A 23974-nucleotide genomic window follows, 5' to 3' on the forward strand; every position below is an offset into this window, starting at 1 on the left:
GATATTAACTCTTCCTGCAGTCAATTGACATTGTCAGGTCTTCCTGGAAGGCCCCCAACCACCCCGTTTTCACAACAGAGCGCTCCTGACATTCATTTGTCCGTACACTACGACCCCGCCTGGCTCTCTCCACGCCAGAATCCTGGCTCTCTCCTCGCTGTGTGCAGCTTGCCCGCTAGGACCAGCCTCAGGCCTTCCCCAACTCATGGAGAGAACCCACGGAGAATCCATTTGGCTATTTCAGATCCATGAAAAGAACACCCGGCAGGCAATAGAAGTTAAATTGCACACATCGCCATGTCAACACAGACGCTTACATATTCCACACGGATTTATGGGGTGCCCAGCCGACGGCACTTCACGGTTGAGCATCAATCTATGAACGAGGAGGTCACGGCTGGATTCCCGGTCAGGGCACATGTCTGGGTTGCGGTCTCGATCCCCAGTAGGGGATGTGCAGGAGACAGCCGATCAATGATGCTCTCTCATCATGGATGTTTCTATCTCTCTCCCTCTTCTTTCCTCCCTGAAATCAATACAAATATATATTTTTAAGAAAGGGATTTATGGAACAACAACTATGTCAGACCCAGCGTTAGGCCCTGGGGGTTGGCAGTAAACATGGAAGTCAAATGTTCCACCCTCACAAACCTTATATTATGGTAATGGAGCTAGAGGGTACCAATGAAAATAAATAAATAAGATGATTCTATTTGTCCTCGGTGCTTTGAAGGCATAAACTAAGGGGATATAATGAAAAGAGCCTGGGTGTATGCGTGTGAGAGGGCGTATCTAGATCGATAGGTAGATGTACCAGAGTCTGGGCACAGTGTATTGCTGGTGACAGATACAGTAGGTCCTTGGGTTACGTCAGAGATCCGTTCTTACAGCGCGAGGTAACGCGATTTTAACCGTAAGTTGGGACCCGCCTACATAAATACCTACGTCACTCACATGGAGCACAAACACAGCAGTAATGAAGTGAAACAGTAAAAACAAACAAACAAAAAACTGAAAAAGAGATAACAATTCCTGACTTTACTTGTGGTAAATAAATAATAAGAAACAAAGCACATATGTACATACCTTGAAATGACGGAACTTTTTTAAAAAAATTTTTAAATAAATAAACTAGAGGCCCGATGCATGAAATTCATGCAAGGGCCTTGCCCCTGGCTCCTGCCTGCTGCCGCCTGCCCTCTCTGCCGTGGCCCCTGCCCGCTGCGGCTTTGTCCGGAAGAAAGGACATCTGGTTTAATTAGCGTATTATGCTTTTTTTATTATAGATGGGAGATGGCGACCTAACCACGAAATGACATACGTGGGTGGAGTCCGACGTAACCTGAGGACTGCCTGTGCCTTCCATTCAATGTCAGGGCCGTTAGAGCCCTGCACATGACCTTGATCCATCTCCAAAATCTTTCCCGTCCCACCAGATGGTACCACCAGATCCAGCCAGTCACTCGAGTGGTAGCCCAGGGACGGCCTTGATTCTCTTTTCTCCCTTTCCCCCACACTGCATCCATCAGCAAATCTATTGACTCTGATTCCAAAATAGACCTTGAACCTGCCACTTGTACAGCTTCTGCTCAAGTAGGAGCTGCTGTGTTGCCTCACTGGATGGCTATGGTAGCTTCCCGACTGGCCTTCCCTTCAAGTTCATTCTCCACCCGGCAGCCCAAGGGAGAGTTCCAAAAGGGAACTCGGAACCATCCTCACTTCTCTGCCCCACACCTCTCAACTGCTCCCTTCCCACTGTTCTTAGATGGTCCCACACGCTTATGGCAAGGCCTTGTGTGTGCCAGGGCCTGGCTATCTCTCACTCCATTTCTGAGCACACTTGCCTGCATTGACCACGCTCCAGCCACAATGGCCTTGCTTCTGACCCCAACAGGACAAGCTGATTCCTTCCACAGGGCCGTTGCACATGCCATTTCCCTTGATCTTGACCTGTTGAACCCCTAAGTCACCCACCGGGCCTTAGTTCAAAGGTCGCCTACCTGACCACCTGATTCCTGATCCCAGCACCCTGGTTGATGCCTTTGCAGCACTTCTATTCCTACCTGTGACTTTATACATACACATCTTACCTAATAAAAGAGAAACATGCAAATTAACCATCACTCTGCTATGCCCACAACCAATTAGAGTGAGTATGCAAATTAACCCAACAGAGATGGAGGTTAATTTGCATACATAGGCACAGGGGGGAGTGAAGCCTGCTATGAGGGGAGGGGGGGGCGGCAGAGAGAGCTACTGGAGTGGTGCTCCAGACAGAAGTGAGGACGTGTGGGCTCCCAGCAGGAGTGGGGACTTGCCAGTCCCGGGAGGCTGGGAGTGAAGCCAGGAGCCTATTCTTGCACAAATACTGTGCAATGGGCCTCTAGTATATGTATATTTAATTTGCTTATTGCTTTTCTCCTCTAATGGGCTGGGCTGCCTGAGGGTGGAGATCACATCTATTTGCTTGCAACTATATCAGCAGCATCTATCTGGGGACATGGCATATAGAGACAGATGTAGTTCAGTTATTTATTTTTTTTCAAAATGAATGGATAAATATAAGAATAAAAATAGCTAGAAATTACTGAGTACTTACGACATCCCAAGATAGTACTGAGCACTTATCATATTCCAATCTCATTTAATCTCACGATAACCCAATGAGGTGGACATTTACAGCTCCATTTTAGAAATGAGAAAACTGAGGTCCAGAGAGAGGAGCTGATGAGACAGGCAGCGGCACGACTGAAATGAGAACAAAGCTCACTCCGACTCTCACCGCTGGGCTTCGCATCACAATGTCACTCCTAATCCCTTGGAGAGGGTGGTAGCATCTCCGCTCCCTCCCTGCTTTGGTTGTGAGGGGACTATCTCACTCCCAGGCAGCAGGCGTACCCAAGGCGGCTTGAGAACTGGAGGTCAGCCTGGAGGAGAGATCAGTCTGAAGTCAGGCCCAGTCCGGTTATCTGAACAACCAGAGCAGGGCAGACAAAGGCTGAACCAAAATAACTCCCGCACTGAGTCATTCCTGATGGTGCCTGGGAGGCCCTGCCGGGCGGGCGTTTGAGATGCTCGCCAGCCTCCTGCCTCTCCCATCGCTTTGTGCCCAACACAGACCTTTGTGGAAAAGACTGTGTTGGCGGAAATAGCTGGCCCCAAACAGTTCTGGGAGGCCTGAGGGAACTTAAAATAAGCTAACACCAACAGCTACCATTTGTTGAGCATCGAGGGTGTGTGTGAGTGTGTGTGTGTGTGTGTGTGTGTGTGTGTGTGACTCTATCAAGATCTTTACATGGATTTGTATCTACACCAAGGCCCTTCCGGGGTCATTGGCTCCAGGCTGCACAGCTTGTAAGTGGGAGAGCTGGGATCGATAGGAGAGGCAAAGATTGAGCAAGGGTGCAAGCTCTTAGGAATTGGGTTCTGCCTCCTCTCTACCTCCAGGGTTCCCTCATGCCATCATAATCCCCCGACCCTGTTCTGAGAACCGGCTGCATTGCCCGATGGTTGACTCATAGGCAGATTCCCAAATATCCTCAGCGTGGCCCGGATGCAAGCCACTGTGGATCAGTCAGTGAGCTGCAGTCCAGGCTTGCCAACTAGCAAGTGCCAAGGTAAGGATGTCTGAACTCAGGGGTGGGGACAGAGCGTCACGTGCACATCTGATACGCATCTTAGCTTCCGGATGCACTGGTTATAACCAACGTCCGCATGATAATCACCTTAGACAATACCAATGGCCAAGAAAGACAGCAGAATGAGCTAATCGCCTGTGTAACAGCACCAGAGCCTCAAAGAGGCCTGGCTTTCCCAGATGTTAAAAGGGAATTGTGGGAGTATGGTCTAATGGCAGAGGTAGCTTTCAGGCCCATTATGACTGCTATTATTATTACTGCTGCTAGTATAAAGGTTCAAAGTTCTTGCCTCCACCCTTTGAGCTTGCTCTTCTTCTTCCTTTTTTTTAAATGGATTTTTCTTATAGAGAGGAAGAGAAAGGGATAGAGAGTTAGAAACATCGATCAGCTGCCTCCTGCACACCCCCGACTGGGGATGTGCCCGCAACCACATGCCCTTGACTGGAATTGAACCTGGGACCTTTCAGTCTACAGGCCAACGCTCTATCCACTGAGCCAAACTGGTTAGGGCTGAGCTTGCTCTTCTAAGCTGAGTCTCCAGTGCCTTTCTGGCTCCCATCTTCATTTTGCCAACTTTGACTCGGCCTTTGGAATTCAGCTCAGGAATCACCTCCTCCAGGAAGCCCTCCCCAAACCCCAGCCGGGATCACTGTATCCTTGGGCTTTTGCAGCTCATTCCTATCACAGGACACATTGCTCTTTGTCCACATTGCCTGCTTATGCATCTATCCTCCCCATCAATCAGCCGGGGGCTGGGGTCCTTCAGTCCTAGACAACTTCTTTCCATCCACAACCAGCTCAGTTCCTGACAATAAAAAGACACCCAACGTGGGCATGTGGTACACACAGCATCGTGTTCCCCGGCGTGGCAATTACTCCTAGAAGAATTTGACCCAAACAGCTACAGGGAATTGAGCAAAATTGAATGCCATGGAAAATCTAAACATTACAGAGACTCCAGGAGCATATAGAAACATAAAGAGAAAATTGCTTTTCAAAGCGGTAACAAAGGGAAGAAAAGATTCGCACTGGCTGTTAACATAGGTTTTGTGGGTACAGTGGGGTGGCGGTGGGGTATTTAACTTTCTCTACACATCTCCCAAATGTTCAAAAATGTCAAAGGAAGAAAACATATTATATTGTAAAAAAAGAGTACCTTTTAAAAAAAAATTGACGTATTTCCCACTGTTTTAGGATGCTGTGTTACGATAGGAGAGAAAAAGATGGCCAAGCCAGGGTCAGCTCTTGGCCTTGACCTGAAGTTTGCTGTGAGATTTTGGGCAAGTGATCTTTCCGAGTCACGCTTGCTTCATCGGTAAGTAAGGATGAGGATTAGCCTATTCACCAAGGGTCCTGATTCATGGGTATTCCACAGGCATCCAGCCATGTTTTTCTCAGATGGATTTTCTAATGACAAATTGCGGGTTTTTTTCCCCTCCCTCCGGGGAATTCTCTCATTTTTTCCATGTTCAAAGACCCACAAACTGCTCACAACTCCCTGCTGTTGTAAGAGCAATTTGCCTTCATTATCCTAAACCTTTCAGCATTTCTTGAAACCTTCTTTTTCGATGGGGGAAAAAAATGTTCCCGAGGTGATCAGAAAAGATAAATCTGCTACTGCGCATTTCAGAAAGTAATCAAAACGCTCCTTAGTAGAGGAGGTATTCATTATAATTTATGACGAGTGCTTGAAACTGGCTTTCGTTTTCTCTCTCATCAGTCCAGAATTATTGTTTCTAATTTAGAACAGAAGTGCCTGAAGGGGTGGAGGGTAAACGGGAAGAAATCTCTTTGTTGTGATGTATTGGGATTCATGTTGTGTTTCCTTCATGCATCGCACAATCTTGGGTTGACCAGATAGCTCATTTGCCTGACCTTCCTCCTCTCATTCAACTGGGAGCTGAGAAACTCAGGAAGGATAGTAAGAGATTTGGAAAGTGGGCTATTTTATCCATCAGAGCCTGAGGCCTATACTTCTTTTTATTTCTTTTAAGAGCCCATGAAAATGTCTGAGAGCTAAAAACAATATATTGGCTCCAATACAGTGAAAGAAAACCGCACAAGCAAAATTAATAAGGGCTTAAATTAAATGCCTCCACAACACACCATTTATGTCAACCTCAGTATTTTTTGAAATTCAGTGTTCATAAAAGTTTCATTATGTTTGAAAAGCACTGATGGGTTAGAGTCTCATTTCATGAGATTTCCTGAGTGTTCTTGATGATTTTTCAAGAAATTGAGATGAATATAAATTGAGGGAGTTACTGTGGTAACAAAATAATTCCAAAAGCATAACTTTAATATTTCCTGTAAAATGTTTCAATAAAAAATGCATTTCACGTGTCTGGCATAACGTGAATTCGGGGCCTAGGGCAAACCAAGGTCTTAAAACGGTCTCGCAAAGGATGAGCTGATGAATGGATAGGTTGATGGAAAGATGAAAGGATGTGAGGATGAGTGGATAGATTCATCAACAGATGAATGAATGAAAATATGTTTTGATGGATAGACAGGTTGATGGATGGGTGAACAGGCAGATGGATGGGTAGGCAAGGATGGATGAAGTAATTTGCTCAATATCACTCCCTAAGTTAGATGTGCCCTGTCACCTAACTTCCAAGCTGTTACTAAAGCCATTGCAATTTTCTCACAATTCCTTGAGTATGAGGACTCAAGGGTCCCAAGAGATCCTTTAGTGCAACCTGCTCATTTTACAGATGAAGAAAGAGGATCAGAAAAAGGAAGGGACTTAGCTGATGGCATATTTTCCTTATTCTCATCAAACAGGAGGCCGTTGCTTACTGTGACAATAATAGCATCTCCCTTCCGCCTTTGGTAGGAGAAGGAAATCAAATTGATGTACATTGTCAGCACATAGTAGGTCTTCAATAAATGATACCATTGTAAGTTTTTCATCCCTTTTTAGGCTTAGTTTCCGCATTTATATAAACTTTAGATTATAACCAAAGCCCTCATAGGGCATTTCACGAGATTGTTAGATAGTAGCGTGAGATAACAGAAATAAAGATGCTATTAAATGGCTAAATCCTGCTTAAGTGTAAGGCAGTAGTACAATTATTAGTACTAGAGCTGTAGGAATTATACTACTGTTGATACTTACTACTATTAATCATCATTATGACTGCTATTATTATTATTACTCCTGTTAGTATAAAAGATATAATGTTGGTCCTTAGATTCCTGCTATATTTCACACTAATTTCCTGGGTTATGAATGACCCACACAGGACTGTGGCCTCGGTATCAAACCTGAACCAATAGTACTTCCTTTTACCTAAAATGAATTATACAAGGAGACACGGGCACAAACTGACAATTGAGCACCGCAGCTGCCAAGCACGTGGACTAACACAGTCCATGCTAGATCCTGAATCGGTCCAAGAGGTAGATTACAGATGGCTGCCAAGTTTCTGCCCATTAAGACTGAGCTCTACTTCCTCTGCCCTTGAATCTGAGCTGGCCGTGTGACTAGTCTTGACCAAGAGAACGCACTGTGCAACCTCTGAAGCTGGCCCTTAAAAGATCTTCAGCTTTTGCCTTGGCTCTTGGAATAGAATCCAGCTGGCAAGCTGGGAGGAGCCCAAGTCACATGGACAGGCCACAGGAGGGAAAAGGGAGACGCTCAGGGGATAAGCAGCTTAAGCTGCCAGACATATGGGTGATCCAGCCTAGGTCAACAACACCACATGGACCAAAAGGATCTCCAAGCTGAGCCCAGACAAACCATTGAATCATGGGAGATAATAAATAGGTGGTTGTTATTCTTAACCCAATAAGCTTTGGTGGGGAGGGTGTTTTCTTATGCAGCAGTAGCTAACTGAGACAAAGTGAATATAAGGGCTCCACTGAGATGTTCCTCACCCTGCTCAGAGGGGCAGGGAACACTGCCTGGAAGAGAGCACATGTGGAACTCATCAGGGATTCGTGGGTTATGCAAGTGAGAGAGGGTTCCAGGTCTCATTCACGGGTCAACCGTCTACTCTACATGATGCTTCTGAGTCCACAGCAGGTTAGCGATAAGATCCAGAATTTGAAAAGTCTTTCTCAACCAGGCAATTGTTTCTCCTCTTTTGGGATCGGCCCCACTTCCCTGGCTCTAAATCAAAATGACAGGGCCTCCAAATTGGCTCAGGTGCTCTATGCATTTGTAAAAATGTCTTTTGCTAGAAGAAGGCCGGGGATGTCTAATTTCTGCCCCAAGCACATTTTTATAGTTAAGCTGTATTATAAATGTCATTTAATTTACCCAGTGATGTCGGGCCTACATTAAACGGAGAGGCCCTGGTAATAATATATCTAAGATCCATTTGGTGCCGCATGATCAGGGCTGGGGAGGAGGGGGAGGGTGGCTTTAGACATCATCTGTCCGATCTCATATTCTCTCCCCTCTTTCTGTCGCCTTCCCTGTGATCTCGCCACCATGGGGAGGACGAAGAAAGCCTTTCAAAGCACCAGGCCAGGGGTGAGGGCGCAAGTCAGTGGGTACCTGGGACGTTTTAAATACAGCCATAGGGTCAAGAGATGCAAATATTGGTGACTTTTGAGCAAGCTCAGAGCAGAGAGCTCCCTTGCATCTAGCTGGGGAAGGATTGTGCAGGAGGGAAGGGCTAAGCAAGACTGAACGGGCCAAAACTGGTTTGGCTCAGTGGATAGAGCATCGGCCTGCGGACTGAAAGGTCCTGGGTTTGATTACGGTCAAGGGCATGTACCTTGGTTGCGGGCACATCCCCAGTAGGGGGTGTGCAAGAAGCAGCTGATCGATGACTCTTTCTCATCGATGTTTCTGACTCTCTATCCCTCTCCCTTCCTCTCTGTAAAAAATCAATAAAATATATTAAATAAATAATAATAAAAAAAGACTGAACTGCAATGGTTCCAGACACTAACAGGGAGGCAGGAGCCTCTCTCATGGGGACAGGTGCGAGGGTAGAATTAACTCCTTTGAGTCCTGTCTGCCAGGGCCTCCTAAATATAACACCCCTTTATTTCATAGTTATTGTTACCAAACTAGGACAGGCCCCTGCCCTGCTTGCTGTGGCTTCTGAGCACCCGAGAATAAACTCTACACCTGCCGGCAGCCTCCCTGCCCCATAGGATCTGAGCCAGCTTCCGAGTGACTTCCTGTTGCCCACTTCCTTCTCTGTTCTCCATACTCTCGCCACAGTGGTGTTTGGTTAGGTCTTCAAATGCCCGCACAGCAGACACACATTACAGATTTGCTGTCTGCGGTTGAATCAGTGAATTTTCCCAAGCCCGGGGGGAAAGACAGCTGCACAAACTCTGGCGACCTGTCCTTGGCCACTCCAAGAGTTGGAGCCTGCGTGCTAACATGTCCTTGGCTCAGCCTGCCCCTGGCAAGCACCGGAGCAGCATAAAGGGCTGAAGACAGCATCAGTCATGTGAGGGGGCTGTCCCATGCATGGCCAACCTGTGCCTGTCTGGTGGAGAGCTGTGTGTGATCCATCACACACTCCATGGGGTACATTTATTTGGCGCGTTCTCTCTCTCTCTCTCTCTCTCTCTCTCTCTCTCTCTCTCTCTCTCTCCCTCCCTCCCTCCCTCCCTCCCTCCCTCCCTCCCTCCCTCCCCTTTCCTTTGCTCTTTGCCTTTCTTTTTCCTAAGTTCCAAGGGCCCTTCTTTAGCCTCTGCAACTCATTTCCTGGGCCCATGAAGACAACTGTTTCTCCTCTTTTGGGAGCCCACACAGTGGACACTCATTAAATATTAGAGGCCCGGTGCACAAAATTCGTGCATTGGGGGTGTGTCCCTCAGCACCTGCACCCTTTCCAATCCAGGATCCCTTTCGCAATCTGGGAATGCTTGGTCCTAACAGCTCACAGGTCTGCCAGCCTGATCACTTCTAACAACTCTGCCTCTGCCTGATTGCCCCTAACCACTCTCCCCTGCCAGCCTGATCACCCCTGACTGCTCTCCCGCACCGGCCTGACTGCCCCTAACCGCGTCTGCCTCGGCCCCTGCCACCATGGCTTTGTCCAGAAGGACATTTAGTCTAATTAGCATCTTACCCTTTTATTAGTATAGATTTGCTCTTGGTGGTTGAGTCAGTGAATTTCCCACCTATGGACTGTCCTCAGGTTGGGAACATGGTGAGTGGACTCTCACCCACACCCACACCACAGAAAAGCAGTTCATTCTTTTCAGATCACTCAGACTCAAAAATCATTGCTCTGATCTGGGTCTCACTAGATCTGGGTGACCTTAAACAAAAGTCATTGAACATCTCCAGGCCCAATAGCTACTACTGTAAAATGGGGATAATCCTCTCTACCATACCTGAGATAATGTAATGGGCTGGCGTCTGCCTGGCACACAGCTGGTACGCATAATGGTTAGGAACAAAAGAATCATCGAAGGTCATGGTTTAGGGGTCAGAGAACCCAGACACAGTTTACTGCATGTGTGGCGCTTCCTAAGGCTGTAGGCAGGGGGTGCACCCTGTGCATCTGTGTCTTTAAAAGCTCCCCACGGGATTTTTAAACTCACAGTCCATTTTGGAAAAGTACTGATTCAGTGCAAGCCACTGCATGTATAAATGGAGAAGCTGAGGCCCAGAGAGGGACAGAGATCGGCCCAAGGTCACCCAGCACATCTTTTACAGCTGCGTCAGCCCTAGAATGCATATACACACATCCAGGTACATCTGTATAATCCCCTGCGATTCTGCTCAGGATGCATTTTCCCACATGCACAAAAGGACAAAGTGCTAACATATTGTGGCCATAAGAGAAGTCAGAAACATTGCTCTCAGCAGGCCCTGATGGCATTTTCTCATCTGTCATCTATGAAGGGATGATTATGGAAGGTCTCTTAAAGAGTGTCACCTAAATTTTCTTTTTCTTTCTTTCTTTCTTTCTTTTTTTCTAGAAAGGAGGGTGGGTGACTGCCAGAAGCCAATTCTAGCACTGTCATAATTGCAAGAGTTTCATTGAAAGGTTGATGGAACTTGGGGACTCAACAAGGGCTGAGTCACATATGTTGTCACCTGTTGGGAATGGCTAAAGGCATTTCTCCAAACCTGAAAAGGATGATTGCTTGCTGACAGCTCAAGGCATCTTTAATCTACATGTTATTGCCTCCTGTTGGCCAAACAGCTGAACAGCCGAAGGCAATTCCCCAATCTGACAATGCTTCTGTATGAATCCCTACCCTTTTCAGTGTATATCTCCACCTTGCCTTAGGACAATTTGTGTTAATAAAAAGCAAGGGGTCTTGAGACAAGGAGAACTTGGTTTCATCAGCAAAGCTCCTCTATCTCCCCCCCCCCCCCCCCCGCCGCCGCTCATGCTCTGAGCCAGACGTTGGTGGCACAGACATGAGGAGTTCTTAGTCTTTGCAGAAGACAACCACATGGGTCACTAGCGAGCATTTCCTGCACTTGATCAAAGAATAATTACATTTCAGCATTCATTCATTCATTCATTCAACAACTCTGCATTCACAGGGCTTCTGTTGGATGTATCGTTAAGCGGTGGGGACTGAGAGCCAAATGAGACGTAGTCCCTGCCTTGGAGGATGTCAGAGTCTAGAAGAGGAGGAAGGCTTACAAGTCCCTGCATCTGTGGGAAAGTGGTTAACGGTGAAGATAATCCAGTTGTCCAGGCATCGGGTGACTGGACACCTGCTCTGAGCTAACCCGGATCTAGGCCCTGGGCTGGGCACACAGTGATGCCGCACCCTTCTGACTTGCCTATGATAGCAAGCGTAGGACTAGATACATGCTTGACGAATGGTGATGACATGTCTGATCACATGATATTTGCGTTACTATAGTTACTGAGCTCCTACAGTGCGACAACTACTATTCTATGAGTTACAAGGTCAACTCCTGACTCCTCACGACAGTCCTGTGATGGGGGGTCCATCCAGCACCCTCATTTCACAGAAAGGCCAAGGAACGTGCCTACACTGACACATGTGGACTGAGCTTTTTCTCAAAAGCAGCCCCAACAACAAGATGTTGTTTTGAACCCCACCTGAAGCAAAAGTATGCAACCTGGCCCCAGCGCATCATTTACAAAAATTATTTATGCCATAAATTAAGCAAATTTTTCTTCCTGAAGCCCTGGCATCCTAGGCCCGATTCCACATAGTCTGCATCCATTTCCGAAGGGGTTGGCCCAAATGAGCTTTACAACCTGATGAACCTGCTTTCAAGGGAGGCATGGAGGTGGGGGCCTGGCCGGGAGACTCTAGGGAATGAGACGTTGAAGGAGTGATCAATAGACATTTCCCTCTCACATGGATGTCTCTCTCTCTCTCCTCTCCCCCCTTCCCAGCTCGCTTTCCCTCCCCTCCCCCCCCCCCAAAATCTGTGAAAAACATATTCTCAGGTGAAGACTAAAAAAAAAAAAGCATCAACCCTTGACCCCAAGAATCTCTGTCCTGGGAGGAGCGGAGACAGAGGCTCAGGTTCCCGCACCCTGTGGTTCTGGCTCTCCTCGCCCTCGGATGTTATCAGCGAGGCACTTGATGAATATGGATGGGCTGGCAGGAGGGTTCCCAGGCCACATCCTGGCAAATTGAAAGGGCGGGGGAAGCAGCTATCAAGGCCAGCAGAGCAAGCGTGGATATCATTAGCGGCGGTCCCTCAGTCCACAGCACAGCCCCGAGGGGCCCTGTGGTACGCCCCTTGGCGTGCTGCCCTCTCCAGCCACAGGCGGTTGGATCAAACACAAACAGCCAACCTGTTACCTGAGCTGGAGAAGCCACGTTCCTCGGGGCAGGAGTGGGGGCGTGGGGTGGGGGTCAGTGTTGGGAGGCGCATCTGTGCATCAGTGCTGCCCAGCCAGACTTGCTGTCAACATGGACACGCTCCCTCCCTGGAGGCTCCCGTGTGGCGGCCGTGAACCAGGCGTGGCCACTGAGCACCTGACATTTGGTTAGTTGACTGAAGCACTCTAATCCTAATGTCATTCTAATTAATTCAGGTTGAAGCCTGAGTAGCCACGTGTAAGCAGTGGTGACCGTGTTAGACAGTCCGCACGCTGAGCTGGAGCCGGAGAAGGGGTGACGGCCCATGTGTGCAGGGGATGGGGGGCCTGTGGTGAGGGGAGCAGGAGGCAGGCAGTGGAGAGAGAGCCAGGAGCACCTGATGGTGGAGAAGGGGCTGCCAGGAACTAGAAATGAAGAGCGGAGCCAGTCCCGGGAACATGCTGGACCCGGGACTCGGTCCCTCGGTGAGAGAGCCTTCTTACCCTTGAACTACCCTGAGTGGCTCCTCTCCTGAAAGCCGGCAGTGATGTGAGAATCAAGAAAATCGGCTCAGAGTCACAACAATAACAACAAACACCGCCATCATCGTTGCCATTCCCTCTCCCCTCCCATCATCTCCGATGGTAAGTGACTCGTCTAAGACCCCGCACTTGGGTTGGAACCCATATCTCTCAGACTCTAGTGTCTGCATTCTTTTTTTAAAAAAAAAAATATTTGTATTGATTTCACAGAGGAAGAGGAAGATAGAAACATCATTGATGAGAGAGAATCATTGATAGGCTGCCTCCTGCACGCCCCCTACTGGGGATTGAGCCCGCAACCCTGAGCAAGGGCCCTCGAACCCAGGACCCTTTGGTCCACAGGCCGACGCTCTATCCACTGAGCCAAACCGGCTAGGGCTGCATTCTTTATTAAGCTACAAGGTTCCATCCCGGCATCCCGAACTCACCGATCCATGATGCTGAACTTTGGCACATGTCCACCTCCACAGTTTCCTTCTCTGGCCTCACTGGGAAGGGGTGAGGCCAGAGAAGGAAACTGTCACCCAGAGACACTGACCCCCTCCCCCATTCCCTGTAAGACTTGTCCCAAGCTCCACACCCCTATATGAGACTGTATCCGCTCACCTTGCTCTAACCCCATTCCTGCTGTCCAGCCACCACTGCCCAAGGCTGGCCCTGAGCCAGCCGTCTGCGCATCATGTGATCCCTCTCTGGCTCTCACACCCCGTCAGCCACTCTCCTCGACCCCAGTGAGAGCGAGGAAGCACAGGGGGGCACCTGGCCTGGGACCTGCGTCTCCCCAGCCCCCCTCTGTGGGCTCCTCTTGCTGGCTTGACTGGAGCCATCTGCCTGGATGGCACCTTTCCCAGGTGCTGGTTGGTCCACTTGGTGTCTCTGAGACTCAGGTGCCAAGTCAGCAGGGAGAGGGCGCTCTGGCTGGATCTCAGCTTCTACTAGAGCGCCTTTTCTGCCGTCACCCTGCCACGGCCCGTGACATATCTCCCCTATTTGGGCGACAGATGCCACTGCTTTAATGGAGACAGATGCCCTTAAGGTGCTCGCAGCGGGCCCCTTCCTGTCTGTAGGCCTCTTCCCTCCATATGATGGAAACACCAGGGAGAGGACCGAGGTGGGTCAGGGCCCGGAAGCACCTCTACCATCGGGTTCATTTTCAGACACCAGGAAGGTGCCATGTTTAAATGGTTTTTGCAAAGCCTGTCCAGACCAGGGCCTCTCCCGCCCAGGGACACGCCTGGACAGAGTCTAGACCATCGCCCCTCGGCAGGGTCCAAGATCCAGGGCCACGTGACACGCAGCTTGTCCAAGGTCACGCACCAAACAGGAAGCTACAGGTTTTTTGTTTTTTAAAAAAATGTACTTATTGATTTTTTACAGAGAGGAAGAGAGAGGGATAGAGAGTTAGAAACATCGATGAGAGAGAATCATCAATCAGCTGCCTCTTGCACATCCCCTACTGGGGATGTGCCCTCAACCAAGGTACATGCCCTTGACCGGAATTGAACCCGGGACCTTTCAGTCCGCAGGCCTGCGCTTTATCCACTGAGCCAAACCGGTTTCGGCAGGAAGCTACAGGTTTACACTCAGGCTGTTCTGACGCGGAAGCCGGGGTTTTGCTCACTTGGCTGCACTTCCCGAGCTCCTGGCTGAGCACTGGCTGTGCTGGCAGCTGCCAGGGGGAGAGAAGGCAGGTTCCACACCTCAACGTTTCCATTCCGGAATGAGCTCAGCAGCAAGGTACATCCCTGCAGCCAAGGCTCCCGCTGGAAGGAAGGAACGATGCCTTCAGCCAGGACCCGCTCGACGGCCCGTCTCATGACTCGGTGTTGGCACAAAAGGAATTTTCCCTCTTTTACGAAGTGGATGTCTCTCCCTCTTCATCTTCTAATTTTCCTTTCTCTTCATCTCTCTAGTTTCCCTCTTGTAGAATTCGTCAGTGATCTCGCACCTATCGTCTCATTCCGTTCCCTCATCGCAACACTATCATCATTTCCATTTTCAAACGAGGAACCGGGGCTCCTACAGGCTTCTGAAGGCCACAGAGATGCGGGAGGAAGAGCTGGAAATTAAATTCAGATCTTAGGGCTCTGATGAAACGGCCTTACAACGGAGACGAAGATGAAAGGTAATTTAGCATCTTTCTTACAAATGGGCTGCGCACTTATGCTGGGTTGGATAGAGGCTAAGAAACATGTGGATGAATGCGGATCAGGGGAGGTTTTGGAAGACTTCACTGTCCAGGGCAGTGGTCGGCAAACTCATTCGTCCGCAGAGCCAAATATCAACAGTACAACTGGTTTGGCTCAGTGGATAGAGAGTTAGCCTGGGGACTGAAGGGTCCCGGGTTCAATTCCGGTCAAGGGCATGCACCTTGATGGCAGGCACATCCCCAGTGGTAGGTGTGCAGGAGGCAGCTGATCAATGTTTCTCTCTCATCAATGTTTCTAACTCTCTATCTCTCTCTTTTCCTCTCTGTAAAAAAAAAAATGAATTAAAAAAATATATTTTAAAAAAAGAATACACTATAGAACTCATAGAACATATGAGATGTTTTAATCCACTGTTTATGTTGTCAATTATCAGCTGATTCTCAGTCGTTATGTTTTGGAGGAGTGGAAAGTTATGCTTGGATTTTGGACGGCTCAGGAGGCGGGGAGGTCGGAGCCCCTACGACCCACGTTGGTCAAGGGGCCGCTGTACATGATGTCACGTGGGTCCGCTGACCTCCTGGGCACTCGCCACCCTTTCACGGCCCCCTAAAAGCAGCCCTGTCCTTCCCCACCCCCTGCCTTCACCCAAAGGGCCGAGTCAGAGGAGCCAGAGTCACAGCCGATTATGCAAACGTGAGCAGACCCAGGGCCCTGGCCGGCTTCCCAGAGGCCTCCTTCCTCTGGTGTCACCACAGCCTCTAGTGGACAACACTGAGCATCGTGGCTCCGGGCCTTTGTTCCCGCTCTGAGCCCCCGGAGCCCAGGGCCTGCGAGGAGAGCGGGCAGGTCTGAGGATCTGTCCCACGCATGAGCTGTGTATCTCTCTCCCTCTCTCTCCCTCTTTCTCTCTTTTAATATATTTTATTGATTTTTTTACAGAGAGGAAGGGAGAGGGAGAGGGAGAAACATCAAAGAAAGAGAATCATCGATCAGCTGCCTCTTGCACACCCCTTACTTGGGATGTGCCCACAATCAAGGCACATGCCCTTGACCGGAATCGAACCTGGGACCCTTCAGTCCACAGGCCGACGCTCCGTCCACTGAGCCACACCGGTTTCAGCTGCAGCTCTCTCTCACTAGGCTGCCCTAAGCTGGCACAGGGACCTCATCGTATGTCCCCAGCACCCAGCACGGGGCCAGGGGCACGCACAGGACGTGCTCCGTAAATGATAAATAAATGCATGCTCGAGTAGATGTTTTATGTCATCTCATGTCTTCTTTCCAAACATTAACCTGCCATCCTACATTGTGGGTACCATGAAAGCCGCTCCCTGATGGCAGTGTAGAGGTTCAAAGAGAGACCGTGTGAGGGTTCGGAAAGGTAGAGAGAGGGTCGGCACCTGGCAATGAAAAATCCTCACCGGCCACAGGCAGCACAGAGGTGCTGCGGCTACTCACTCACCGACCTCCTCCGCCCCTTGGTCTCTGGCCGAAATGAGCCAGATATTCATGCACACAGCTGGGTCACACCAATTCCAGGGACATGGCTCCTTGGCACCCATGAACAGGGGCCATTAGCTCATGGGAAAGCAGGGAAGCCATGGAAGGAAGCATTACGTGAGCACCTACTATGTGCCAGGCACCTTTATAAGGAAGTGTTACGCCATCATTACAACCTGTGTTCCAAGCTGGGACCGTCAATCCCACCCGTATTCCACAGATGGTGAGATAAAGGCAGAGAGAAGCTAGGAAGATCACACGCTCATAAACCAGGAAGTTAGACTTGGACTGAGGTCACTCAGACTCCAAAACCACAGCAGCTCTTTCCCAGAACCTGATAAATCTCACTCTAGCACCCAGCTCCGCCAGACTCCCCAGAACAGCCCTGCCAGGGCCTCTCTGGTGGTTTTGTTTTGTTTTTAATTGACGTTTTACGGAGAGGGAAGGAGAGGGATAGAGAGTTAGAAACATGGATGAGAGAGAAACATCGATTCAGCTGCCTCTTGCACACCCCCCACTGGGGATGTGCCCACAAGCAAGGTACATGCCCTTGACCGGAATCGAACCTGGGACCCTTCAGTCCGAAGGTCGACGCTCTATCCACTGAGCCAAACCGGTTAGGACTCTGGCGTGTTTGTTTGTTTGTTGTTGTTGTTGGTTTTTGTTTTTTTATCTTGGGTCCATGAAGGAAGCACCCACTGGAATAAAAAGGGCCGCTGAACTCTATTCCCATGATGCCTTTCTCAGCGCGTCCTCCTGCCCTTTCCACCGCTCCTTCCCCCTTTGCACAGCACACACCGCGTCCTCGGCAATATCTCCCTGAGAAACAAGAATCCACGGCGGTCAGCAGAAAGGGACAGGGCAGAGGCAATAGCGAGGTCATCTCCAAGCTCATCAGAGCTCCGTTCTGCTGACCTTTGGCATCGCACACACCTGGTGGCTGGCTCCAGGGACAGCATCCACCTCCTCTGCCCTCAGCCACCGACCATAGCTGAGAGCGCCCCTAGTGGAGGCCTGCGGCACAGGCGTGCTGCGGAGATGGTGGCCCCAATCAGCCCTCTGGAATATAGCTTTTTGACTAGCAGGAATGGACCGGCGAGCAAAACCAGAAAACAAGCCACTATGATCAAGAATCACACCACATGATTTTCCCGATGTCTAACCTGGCCCCCCGGGGAAGACAAGAGGAATCCCTCACGCCTGGCAGAGGCCGCCAACCCTCCCTGGGAGAGAACCACGATCCATAATGAAAATGGGCTTTAAGTGAATCTAACAACAACGCACATTAGGGACTCGGAGGAAGCCGCAAATCCGAGCGTGTTGAGCACTATTCAATTTGCTTTATTAATTCAAGAGAGAGAAAGGAAAAGAAGAAGAAGAAGAAAAAAAAAAAAAGCAAAGAAATTATTACAGCCAGGCTCTGCAGTCTTAGCACGTCGCCACAATTATTCCCCATGTGCCTATCGCAGACAATAAGAAGCCTCTTCAAAAAAACAAGTTACACTTTATACTTATTCATGCCTCACAGCGAAAATGGCCCGGGGAGTCACGTGACCGGCATGAGAATGTAGCAACAAGTCCCCCCTGTCAAGTACTTAGAGATTCCCTCCCTGCACTGCACACACAGGAGGACCCGCTGGCCTGGCAGAGTCAGCGGACCGGCCCGGCCCTCCTCCACCTGACATTCTTGGAAGTTGAACTCCACGTTAAAAACTAGAATTTATTGGGGGGGGGGGGGAGACGAGGGGGTAAGGTCCATTGTTTCCCAATGCACCCTCAGAACCCGCAAGGCCCAGTGGCCCCCCTCCCCCTCCTCCCCCCTCCCTCCCTCCTCATGACTCAGACGCTCCCAGTCACAACAGCTGGGCTTATTAATGAGGCTTCCGAAGGACAGCATTGGGTTGGCTTTAATTGGGTGGTGGCCCGAAGTTAATTAAAAATATATATGCCGGCCAGCCGGCGTGTGGAGTTAGGAGAAACAAGAGCAAAAAACGCCTTTTCACATGAGCAGGCGCCCATGGTGTGTGGGGAGCCAGCAAAGCGAGCAGGGTGGGGGGAACCCTGGTCTCGGAGAACCATTCAGAATGTGTCGTGGAGACATGTCTTTCTTTTTTTCTTTTTTTTTTTTCCCCCTGGAGGGTGGTGTGTGGAAGACTGTGATCTTGGGAGGCACCGTGTGTGTGTGTGTGTGTGTGTGTGTGTGTGTGAGTGTGTGAGAGTGTGTGTGTGTGTGTGTGTGTGTGACAACACAGACTCACAGCGGAGGAGGCGCGGAGGGAGGAGGGAGATCTGGACTCCGCTCAAGGCCACCCAGCCATTGTTGGAAAAGAGACAGCTAATTAAGGAAGGGCCTGCTGTGGTGGAGACGATTTATTTAACCAGAGTCTCTCCTCCCGTCTTTCCAACCAGGGAACCCATCCAGGCCCGGGGTGCACGGGGACCAGGATGGCCTGCTGAGGGGCGGGGGGGGGGGGGGGGTGGTTCTTCAATGATAGGCTTTGTTAAACGGAAGGCGATGAATGAATTATTTCCCTTGCTCTGCACGCCTGCCTCCCCGTTTATAGGGGATGGAGGTGGGGATGGGGGTGGGGGATAAAAATGCCTGATGGATGCTGAGGAGGGCACTCCAGGCCTTGGGGAGGAGGAGTGGAAGGGAAAGGGACCCAGAGCTTTGAGGCCCAGGGCGCAGAGAGCTGTCAGTGGACTCTGGTGCTGAAAGTAGGGGTGCGCCCTGCGGGGAGAAGGGGTCCGCCTGTCCCTCAGCATCAGCCCCAGGTCAGGGCGGTGCAGGCAGAGGGGTGCGCGCTCCAGGATGGTCCCCAGCCCTCCAGCCCGGGCAGCCCCTGCACCTGCCTGCTTCCCCCACGCGGGGAGCGCGCTTCTGGCAAAGGGAGTGAGTGGGACCTTTCGGGAGAGACAGGGTGTCTCCCAGTGACCTGACCCGACCCTCCAGCTCACCCTCGGCTTGGGGTGAGTCAGGCACTGTCCCCCTCCCTCCCTAGGAACCTCCTCCCCAACTTTTTCTGGGGAGAGGGGACCTCAGAGCGGGATGGAGGAGAGGGTGCGGCTCCGGTCTGGGGAGAAGCCGGGCCGATGGGCCAGCACTTGGGGGGCGAGACGAGCACCGAGCACCCCTCCCCCAATTCCTAATAGTGTTTTCCAAAACCAGAGAGAGCGTGATGGGGAGAAAGCAGGGGAGGGGGGGGCGGAGTCCGCTCAGGTTCCCCGGCTGTGACCCAACATCTCCTCTCCCCCATGCCACCCCAGGGCGCCCGGGCCAAGTTCGGGGAGCCCTGAGCCCCCTCCAGGGGGCCTCCAGGCAAAAGCCACACCCAAGTCCAGCTCCCAGACAGACAGACACTTGGCGGAGACAGGTCCTACAACCCGGGCCCTGGGCACACCCCTCCCCCCCCCCACATCCCAGGTGGGGGGGGCATGGAGTCCGGGAGCGGGAGGGAGCAGCGCGGTGCCAGCAGTGGGGAGTCCAGTCCTCAGTTGCAGAGCGGGTCACCCCCCCCCCCCCCTCAGCCCCCATCCCCGCTTCTCATCCCAGAAAAGGGGAGAATTCCCTGGCGCCAGCCCCGGTGCAGCCGCGGGGAGGAGCTCGGGAATCTGGGGATCGGAGCCACCCACTCTCCAAAGAGGTTCTCGGGGCGGGGGGGGGGGCTGCAAAGGGGGGGATCAGCCGAGTCCTCCAGACCCACCCCCGCCTCCACTCCGCCAGCGGGCCGGGGGGGACACGGCGCCAGGCCCCCCATGGGGGCAGCCGCCCCGCTCCCCATCCCCATCCCCATCCCCATCCCCATCCCCATCCCCATCCCCATCCCCATCCCAGTGGGGGGCCCGGGCCGGCCGCGACCCCAACCTCCTCCCCCGCCACACACACTCGCTACAACTTTGCCCCCTCCTCCCTCCGCCCGACCCCTCCCCGCCCGGCGCTCACCTCCGGCCAGGGCGGCCGCGGGGCCCCCCAGCAGCAGCGCGAGGAGCAGCGGGACCCCGGCGAGTCCCCGGGGCGGCCGGGCCGCGGGCATCGTGGCTGCGGGGAGCGGGGCGCGCGGAGCCCGGGCTGCGGGCGGCGGACGGCTCCGGAGCCCGCGGGAGCGGAGGGAGGGGCGGGCGGCGAGCGGGGCGGAGAGGCGGCAGCGGGGGCGGGGGTGCGGGCCGGGCAGCCGCCGAGCCCCCGGGCGGGCGGACGAGCCGGGCGGTGCGCTCAGCCCGCGAACGGAACGCTCCTCCGGCCGCCGAGCTGTGCGGGGCGGGCGGGCGGGATGAGGAGGAGCCGGCGGGCGGGCGGGCGGAGCGGGCGGGGGAGGGAGGGAGGGGCCGGGCCGGGCTGTGCGGAGCGAGTGCGGGGGAGGGAGGGAGGGAGGGAGGGAGGGAGGGGCGGGCGGCGGGGAGAGGGGCGCCGCGCCCCGCAAAGTTTACCGCCGCGGCTCCCTGCGTCCCGGCGGCGGGGCGCTGCCTCCCGGCGGGGGCTCCCCGGGCCCGGCGCCCGCCCGGCGAGGCTGGAGCGTGTCCGGACCTCTTTCCAGACCGGGAGCAGGCGAAGGCCCTGAGCAGCCTGGAGCTCACCCTCGCCCTCTCGGCCTTCCATAGGGGACCCCAAGTCCAGGTGTCTCCGCTGTAGCCAGCCCTCCCGGCCCCCATCGGCCCCCCTCTTCCCTGCCAGCCCTCCCGGGTTTCAGAAGGGAGTCCTCCCCATGACCTAGGAAGTCTCAGACTCGGTGGATCTCCTAAGAGCCATCCGTCTCTCTGGACCGTTACACATGGCTGCAGAATGGTGTCTCCAGGACCCGAGGCCCGCGTGCCCCTCCGGAGCCCACCCGGAGACTGTAAAACCACTGCCTCTCTGTTCTCACCCGAGTGCCACCCTTCACACACACCCCCCCAGGGGCACCTGGACACCAGGACCCAGCCCCTTGCCCCTGCTGCAGCCCCTTCCCAGTCTGAGCTGGAGTTCAAGGCCCCCCGTCCCCCCATCCCCACCCCCATCTGCCTTGCTGGTATCAGGCCCTGATTTTCAGCAACTTGACTTTTCTCCACAAATGGAGGTGGGGGTGGGGGTGGGGGTGGTGTTTGGGGACAGGCATTAGCCAAGGGCTGGATGGGACAGGCTTGGAGAAGGGGTGGACTAGCTTTGGGAACCCAGCCAGCTCCCTAGGTCTCCCCCGGCCTCCCCCCGCCCCCCCCCCCGCCCCACTCCCCCTGCAAACAGAAGCCCTCTCCTCCCTCCCCGGACTCCACCTCGCCACCCTATCTAGCAGGCAGCCTGAGCAGGCAGAGGGAGCAGATGGAGAGAAGGTTGCAGCCGCTGCTGCAGAGTGGTGAGCTGGGAGTCCCTGTACAGAATGGGGGGGGGGGGGAGGGGGGAGAAGGAGGGTGCTGGGTGGAGGAGGACAAGGGAGGAGAGGAAGCTCTGTGACCCAGGGAATCAAAAGACCTCCCCATCTTCCCCCCGAAGCGGCCCCCTTCCCGCGTTCATTCAGTCACTCCATGCTCCTTTGCAGGGCACTCACCACAGGTCCAGCCCTGCATTAGGTTCTGGGGGACAGAGAGCACCCGAATGAAACCCTCTCCTGAGCTCTGCCAAGTTCCAGTTCCTGGCAGCAAAGCCAGTTGGTTTTCAGAGAGGGGGTGCTGAGGGGAGGGGTGCATAAGCCTTACCCCTCCGCTGGGGGAGCTGAGGCCCTCCCTGGCTTTGCTGTGTTGGGCTGGGAGCTGTGTTTTTGGGGGCGTGACCTCGATGGCCTTCTTGATTGGCTGCACAGGGTGGATGTGCAGCAGGTGCACAGAGATCCTTGTTGAGTGGAAAGGTAGAGCGAGGGAGGCGGAGGGAAAGGGAGAGAGAGCAAGCGAGGGAGAGAAACACAGACAGGCCAGCGCCACACGTTGAGGCAAAGAAAACAAACACGCGTGTTCCTACGCAGCTCCCGCTAGCCAGGGGCCTCTGCTGTGTCTGCACAGCGCCTGGCCCCTCATTTCAGTGTCATGGCCGTGAGGTGTGGGTGTCTCCGTGGGAGCCACAGGGAGAGTCCACGGCCCAGCTGAGGTCACTTGGCCGGGAAGTAGTGGCACCCAGCAGGCTCCAGTCTGAGTCAACACGCTGCTTTCCAGAATCGGATGTGCCATCCTCCGGCGGCTGTTCTCTGGTGCGGACACCCTCCTTCTGACCAGCAGGCTGCATCTGAGCCGAGTCAATCCGTTCGGTCAAGGCCGAGAGCCACGAGATCATTGCTTGCACGCCAGTATCTCATATGGAAGAAGTGACACCATAGACCGTTACCCATTGAATATATGGGCAGGGACTTATTCATTCCATTTGTCTCATATTAAGAGGTGTGTTGTTGCTTTTGGTTTGTTTGTTTTTTTTGTCTGTTTTCTTTTAAAAACAATATATTTTATTGATTTTTTTTACAGAGAGGACGGGAGAGGTATAGAAAGTTAGAAACATCGATGAGAGAGAATATCGATCAGCTGCCTCCTGCACACCCCCTACTGGGGATGTGCCCGCAACCAAGGTGCATACCCTTGACCGGAATCGAACCCGGGACCCTTGAGTCCGTAGGCTGACGCTCTATTCATTGAGCCAAACCAGTTTCGGCTCTGTTTTCTTTTTTAAAGAAGAAGGCCCATGATAGGAATGGAATTCTGAAGCAAATCTTCCCCGTCTCATTTTTGATGCTCATTACAGATGAAGAAACTGAGGCTCGGGGAGGCAAAGGGACTTGGTCTCCCTTTTGTCCCGGCTTGTGTACTCTCGCTATGACCACAGGACACCTCTGGCCTGGATTCCGGTGCCCTGGGGGCCCTCTGCTCCCCACAGCTCCCCGAGAGGAACCCCCAGCATCTCTGCAGAGCAGGTGATGTGCCCACAACTCTCTCTGCTGCCTGTGCCGGCTCCTGTGCAGGGAAAACCGGTCCAGGGGAGACAAGGCGTGGCCTCGCTTCCCCTGCTGTGGAAGAAGGGCAAGATTTAACCTTCCCGGCCCTTCTTTTCCTCTGCTGATAAAAAGGGACAGAAATAACACTGCTCATGCGGGGTGACTGACACAAGTAGATAATACCCCTGTGGCACCGGGGATACAACAGCCTTTATTTCACAGGGTTGTACAGAGGATCCATCCCGCAGCCCAGTTCAGATTGTGGGGAAAACAGTGAATTTCATGCTCAGAAGTTTGGTCTTAGAGAAAGAGAACACTGGGATAGGAGTGCTGAGCTCTGATTCCTCCTCTGGTGAGCAGGCTCTCTAGGACTATTTCCCCATCCATCCATTCATTCATCCACCCCCCCCCCCCATACACCCATCCATTCATCCATCCATCCTCCCTCCATCCATCCATCCATCCTTCCATCCATTCATCCACCCACCCACCTATCCATCCATCCATCCATCCATTCACCCACCCAC

The 23974-nt window shown here is 52.6% G+C and overlaps 1 protein-coding gene across 3 annotated transcripts in view; it reads right to left on the reverse strand.

The window, feature by feature from the left end:
* Positions 1-21003, reverse strand: part of SEZ6L (seizure related 6 homolog like) — a 113005-nt gene extending 92002 nt beyond the window's left edge. Inside the window, exon 1 of one of the 3 annotated variants that reach the window (XM_084867604.1) lies at positions 20507-21003. In XM_084867604.1, the coding sequence (XP_084723730.1) occupies positions 20507-20597 (91 nt within the window). In that variant the 5' untranslated portion in view covers positions 20598-21003. The remainder of the gene's footprint in view (positions 1-20506) is intronic. The other 2 variants (XM_084867603.1, XM_084867602.1) reach the window with 2 other exon arrangements.
* Positions 21004-23974: the final 2971 nt, after the last annotated feature.

This window comes from Pipistrellus hanaki, assembly GCF_964339955.1.
Source record: "Pipistrellus hanaki genome assembly, chromosome: 19".
NCBI classification, from domain to species: domain Eukaryota; kingdom Metazoa; phylum Chordata; class Mammalia; order Chiroptera; family Vespertilionidae; genus Pipistrellus; species Pipistrellus hanaki.